Source organism: Athene cunicularia, assembly GCF_003259725.1.
Source record: "Athene cunicularia isolate RWA chromosome 8 unlocalized genomic scaffold, athCun1 chr8_part1, whole genome shotgun sequence".
NCBI classification, from domain to species: Eukaryota; Metazoa; Chordata; class Aves; order Strigiformes; family Strigidae; genus Athene; species Athene cunicularia.
Window position 1 is genome coordinate 7,404,964 of NW_020799109.1, and position 6,491 is coordinate 7,411,454.

The 6,491-nt window shown below is 34.4% G+C and overlaps 1 protein-coding gene across 1 annotated transcript in view; it reads left to right on the plus strand.

Annotated features, from left to right (window-relative positions):
- Positions 1-477: 477 nt before the first annotated feature.
- The window catches only part of FAF1 (Fas associated factor 1), a 155,146-nt gene continuing 149,132 nt past the window's right edge, over positions 478-6,491 (plus strand). The window contains exons 1-2 of the mRNA XM_026853882.1: positions 478-585; positions 913-981. Coding sequence (XP_026709683.1) covers positions 478-585; positions 913-981 — 177 coding nt within the window. The remainder of the gene's footprint in view (positions 586-912; positions 982-6,491) is intronic.

Below are 6,491 nucleotides of genomic sequence, written 5' to 3' on the forward strand. Positions count from 1 at the left end.
TGATATATATCTGGTATCCTTCAATGTGAATGGTAGCAAATATGTGGCAGAATGAATAGCTATGCTCTGTCTGCTGAAGCTGAATAGATGAAAAGGTATGGGTATCAAAAGAAGAAAGCAGGATGCTGCATCAAGGCTTCTGCTGAGCAGAGGTGCTCTCTTGTATTTGGAATTAAGTTCAGTTTACAGTACCATTTTGTGGGATGTTATCACCACTTTAACAATACTACTGGTTTATATTCCTTGAACTAGATAAAGCCAGAGTACAGGGCTAGAACAACATGCAAGAGTTTTGTCTGAAAGGAAAATGTAAATGTTTCATTATATAATCTTTATTTTAAATAGTTTCCCGAGGGCTGCTCATTTGTACATGCAGTAGTAAGCTGGCACTTTGGCAATCAAAAATTTGTATTTGCCACCTTCTTTTCCTCTTACACTGCACTGTGTAACACCCAGAATGAGTAAGGGTGTAAGATGATGGCGGAGGCAGTAGGGTTTCTGTATGTGTTTCTGTCTTTAGACAAAATATTTAAGCCATTCCGAACATCATTTGAAGTAATAGGTATTTTTGTGCTCTCTTTTAAGGTAGTATGTTTCAGTTTTGAACACAAATTCTCAAAACACCTTCGTGAGACAGCATCATTGTCCTAATTTTACAAATAACTACTTTGTCTTGCTTTCCTAGGTGGCTTGCTCAAGGTTACACAAGAATCCTCTGGTGGAACAGGGAATTCTATCCAACTGTTTGATATTTAAAACTTGAAATCTGATTTCTGGATTACCCTCTCCTAACAGAAATGAAAGACCTATATATTTCCTGACATTCAGCTGAAATTAATTAAATTATAATTACTAATACTCTGATTTTGATCAATTCTTCTAATTCTGTTTACTGCTTCTTTTTCTTTTTAGGCATGTACTGGTATTGAAAATATTGATGAAGCTATAACATTGCTTGAACAAAATAACTGGGATTTAGTGGTAAGTATTCTAAGAAAATGACTTCATAGATCAACTTCATGTAACAGTGATGTGCAGTCTTGCTGAGACAGGTGTTATCTTTATTTCAAATTTGGGTGTATCTTTTATGGCTGGGGCAAGTGTTAAAGCCTCATTGCCAAGTTGACATGGTACTGAGTTGTACATACCCTGGTATACTCTGATTGTCTTTGTGCCTTTTTGATTTGCTGCTTTTCCTTTAAATCAATGTTTCATATTGTGTTTAGTTTCCTTTTTGGTTAATTGTATGCATAAGAATTGTATGCATAATTTTGTAAGTGGTATTATTAAGGGTAGCCTTTTCAGAAGACATCTTGTGTATATACACACAAGATTTTTGAGGATATAGGTCTGGAAGAAATGGAAGGTACAACTTAAATCTTTCATATACTTTTAGTTTAGAAATAACATAGTTACTCATCTGTTGTTAGCCGTTATGTGGAATTGAGTTAGAGATTAAGGCTATACCTTATTTAGGTTTGGTGTTATGCAGACACAAACAAAAAAAACAGCAAACAAACTCATCCTAAAAAACCCACCTATCATCTGGTTTGTAACAAGGTTCAATTAGCAGAGAAATAGGAGGAAACCAATAAAACAAGCAAAAGAGTCTTAGGTGTTTTAAGACTCTGCATAGGATTGTCAGGATAAATAAATAATTAATCCATTTTCTTAAGGTTTAAAAGTGTGAGAAGAAAACTAAAAACCAAGCGATCTATCTTTAATCCCTTTGATTTCCTCTCTTTTTTTTAAACTTGTTCAAATGAGTGATCTTTGGGCCAGTCCAAATTATCAACAAATTATTAAAAAAAAAAAAAATCAATTAGATTTTCCAGAATATACTACGGATACAGCTTCAACTGTCTGCTGCACTGTTTCCAGCACATTGTTTAGGGTGTTCTCTATGTTTTAATAACTACAAACTAAGTATCAGATAGTTTAGGGTGGGGTTTTAAACTGAGTTTGTTAGAATGAATATTCTGTTTCTTTTAAGGCATAATGATTAAAATGACATGGAATATTGTAACCTATTGTAAGCAAACACTATGTACCCTAAACACTTGAAACTAAATTTGTAAAGTGCATGTTGGCCCAAGTATATGGAGTCTTTCTTTTGCAACATGTTGTGGTGTAAGCAGGAATGAGATACCAGTGAACAAAAGGGAGCCCATCTGGTCAGTGTCTTCTAGTAGAAAAAACCAAATGTATGGTGCCAAAGTGGTATAGTTAAAAACATATTTTGTCATAGCAGTCTGTTGTGACTTAGTGTGGGCTGTTTTGAAAATAAAAAGTGTTTATGGAAAGGTAAGGAATTGCCTTATGCATTTTGTTTAGGTTATAATGTTTTCAATACAGTGCATTAAATCCGTTGGATGTGGTTTTGGGGGATTTGTAGATTGTAAATGCTCACAGGTGGGGTTGAAAGAAAGAACTGCAATGAAAAATGTTAAGAACAACTATGGGGATTTTTTTTTTCTTTTCCTTTTGTGACTCCAGAACGAGCAGCAAGGGAGACTGAATTATTTAAAGCTGCAAGAATGGCTATGAGAGTAGTTTTAAATACTTAATTTTATTAGTGATGATTAAATGATCTAGAAGCAGAATATAGGGGGAGAAGAAGCAATGACCCAAAAATGCAAGCTTAAAGAAGGCGTAGGGAGAGTAAGAAAGGAAAGAAAATTAGGGATGTAAGAGGCACTTCAGGAAAGTACATAATTATTGAAACTAAACGGAAGATGAATGAGAGGAGCGTCTATGAAAAAGAGAAGGTACGTTGTGGAAAAAAAGGAGTTTGGGAGGTTTAGGAGAGTAAAAGTGAAAAAGATGCCCTAAGGGTCTGTCATTAGTAGGACACTGGCTCCTTTTTATTAAAAGCAGACTTCTTGTAAAAAAGGGAGTGAAAACCAAACCATACTAATCTAACAGGGAGTTAGAATCAGAAGAGTGAAGAAAGAGAAGACAAAAGAAATGTGAATGTAAGAAGAAAAGGAGTTGTTAGCTTGAGAGAGAATCAAACATCTCTTTGTTAGGCAAGGGATTTTAGCATTTCAAAAGTTGAAACGGTACATGAAAAAAGGCTCATGACTTATGAGAAATGTAGCATGTTTTATTTTAACATTTAAAGTGTGTGGTCTGTGTGTGGTGGGTTTTTTTGTTTTGTTTTTTAATACATCTGATTCATTAGTGAAGTACAGATTCAATGCCAAGAAACTGGGGAGGAGGAAAGGCTTTGTTTTGATTAAACCAAAAGGTCTTCGGGTTTTTTAGGAGAGATGAAAAATGTAGAAAATCCTTTTGCTTGGCACTAAATATTTCATTCAGTGCAGAGCAAAACATTTTATTTGTAAGGAAAACATGATTTGTAGGACTTAGTTCACAAATTGTGAAGGCAGTAGGGAAGTAGCAGTGATTTTTGGTAAGGGTTCCACTATTATCCTTTGGCCACCAATCTGTTAAGTAAATGAGAAGAACATCATTGCTCTCTTCTCTAATTTCACTTTGTTTTGTGCCTCTTATTCAGAGTCTTGTTTAGTTTTTGGTAAACCTGATGTGTAGTAGTAAAATATAGTCATACTGGTGTTCAGGTTTGTTTGTTTGTTTCTTTAAGATGTTGATTCTTTTACTTCCATGATTTCAACAGTAAATTCAGAGCTCTGTATTTGATCAGGAAAGCTTCTGTAAGGCACCCAGGGTAATATGAAGTAGAAAGCTAAGCAAGTCTGGTTAGAAAGTGATTAACCTAAGTTCAGGGGCACTTCTGCAGCACTGATGAAAAAAACAGAAACATAAGTTAAGGACGTTCTTGTCTTGAACAGATTGCTTACTTGTTCTTCATTTAGGCTCAATTCCATTTTCCTGTTTGGGGGGAAAAAAGTCGTGCACTATCAGAGGCTGTGCTAGGGACTCAGGTTAGATTCCCTTGAGCACCTGTTGATTCTTGAACTCTGAGACTCAACTCAAGGATGCTGTTATTTCTCTGGGACTTCTACTGAAACAACCAAGAGCGAGTAGTCCTGGTGAGCTGGAAAGGGATCCCAAAACAGCAACAGTGACATAGGCTGACAGAGACATACGTAAGAATGCACAGAGACAGCAGAGGTTATATAAGTTCACAAAACAAGTTTCTAATGTGATGCTACAACTACTGTGTTTTTGTGTAAGCTTTTCTGAGGATTCTTTGTTTGCATTGATTCCTGCTGCTTATTTTCTGCATACTTTTTTTATTTTCTGGTCTCACTAGTAGATTTTAGTATCAAGGGTTAAAATGTCACCACTATCTTTCCTGTTACTTCAGTGAGTGTTACTGTGTTTTGTATCTTTCGGACATTTGGTCTTACCCTTAAACAAAGTCAAACCTGAGTGAAGTGTAAGGAAATCCTTTCTTGGTTTAGTTTTTCTAATAGCCACTTATGTTTTGTATTAAGAATTAATCTGAATTATTTTTTCGTTTCAGTTTGGAACTGAAACATCTGCTTCCTATTTTTTTAACTTTTAAAGGTTACCCACCCCCGATTAGAAGTCTTTCTGTCTATTCCTCTGCATGGGATACTTTAAGACAATATAAACCACCATTTGTAACTAAATAAATCGTATTTAAATGTCTCAGTCGTATATGTTTTACAGTGTTCAAATCATGTTTGTAGCTGATTTGAAGTGATATAGGAAAACCATCATAAATTTTTTGGTTGCTAGGTTTTGTTGAAGTGCTTAAAATCAAATTGATCACGAGTGTTGCAGAGGAATTCATATACAGTAACAGTATATGAATTGCTTGGTGGGATCATGAAGTCTAATCTTACCAATAATTAGTTTCCCACTGTTGCGTATGACTTGGCCTTTGTGGTGGTCTGCTGCGTATATAGCAGCTTAGTTTTTTTTATTAGAACATTGTAGCCTAATTACTAGGCTTATTATAGGTTGGGCCATGAAATGTTTCAGATGCTCTGTGAGATACAGAAGATCAACACAGATGATATAATGATCTCTTCAGGCCCTCATCTTTATGAAACTGTTTGGCAATAAATAGATCCAACTCTCTTAAGCCTGCCAGGATTGCTGATCTGTTATTTCCTGAGTGTCATTTCTTTGAGCTCTATTAATTTACAATAATTTTTAACATCTGAGGAAGCAGAAGTTAGGAATTTCTGCCTGTTATAAAGTTTGATGGTTTCATAGCTTGCCCATTTAAACTAGAACCTTCTGTTTGGGCATTTGAAGGTAAGAATGATAGTATAAATGTATTTTAAACTTTGTGTAAAAACAATAAAAGTATGAAAAATCCAAACAATGTGTCTGTTGAAATATTTCTGATGATGCTTCATATTTAAAGGAAATGACCCATTAATGCTAGAATCTGTAATCTACTTATGCAATATGGACCTCTGTATATGTGAGGTTATTACATAAGTGATAGCATTTTGTTTTCCTGAAATCCAATGCTTGCATCTGTGCATGAAACCCAGTCTCCTGTAGCTCTCAGATTTAATGAAAAACTCAAATCCTTCATATATAGCATGGCTCTTATGTTCTGTACTGGTAATCAAAACAGGCTTTTCTGAATGAAAAGCAGGACTCACCATGTTTAATTTTCTACTTTTTCCAGTATGGCTATTTGCATTGTTACTCCTGTTAATTAGTTTAAAATTGTTTTTATTTCATGTCTTTTCTGATAGACACTGTAATGTGGGTACTGCTTTACATCACTAAGAAGAAAATACATTTCATCAAAATAAAGGCAGGGGTGTTATCCCATATTCACTTCACTATAAATATGTATAATTATTATTAAAAAAAATTCGTTTTTTATTTTCAAAATATATTCTCAAAATGATCTTTGTGCCTTCCTGCTGTACTTGGCTTCGTTATTCTGTGTTCTGGTATAGGCTCAAAGCACAGTATAACTTCAGTAAAACCAGCAGTACAGTGCACCTGGAAATGTGATGGCTTGCAGTTCCTGTTGTACACACAGCTTCCAAGAGTCATCTGACGAAAGCCTTTTCTGTAGCTTGGAAAGAGAAATTGTATATATTGAACATCTGTTTTTATAAAGCTTCAGCTCTCAACTATAGTTTTTTCTTTTGAATGGCTAACTTACACAGAAGACGAGGGGTTTTAAAACCTCTTTAAAAAGAGTCATTATTTGTCAGGAATTTTTAAAAATATAAGTACCCATTTTATTTATCTATTTATATTTACTTCTATGTAACGTTGTCTTTTGGAAAGGAAGAAGTAAAAAACCCCTAAAATATCCAAACCAAAAAACTGAACAGAGAAAAATAAGCTAGGGTTTTGCAATTTTTCTTTTTTCTTTCTGTTGGAGGTGCCAGTTTAGATGGGATTCCTAGGCAGGAAATGGGCCATTGGCTTTTGACAGTTATCAACGATCTGTTATTTGTATCTTTTATTGCTTTCTAACCCTTAACTTATTTTTTTGGTGTTTTTTTTTGTTTTGGTGTTGTTTTTTTTTTTTTTTTTTTTTTTTTTTTTTTTTT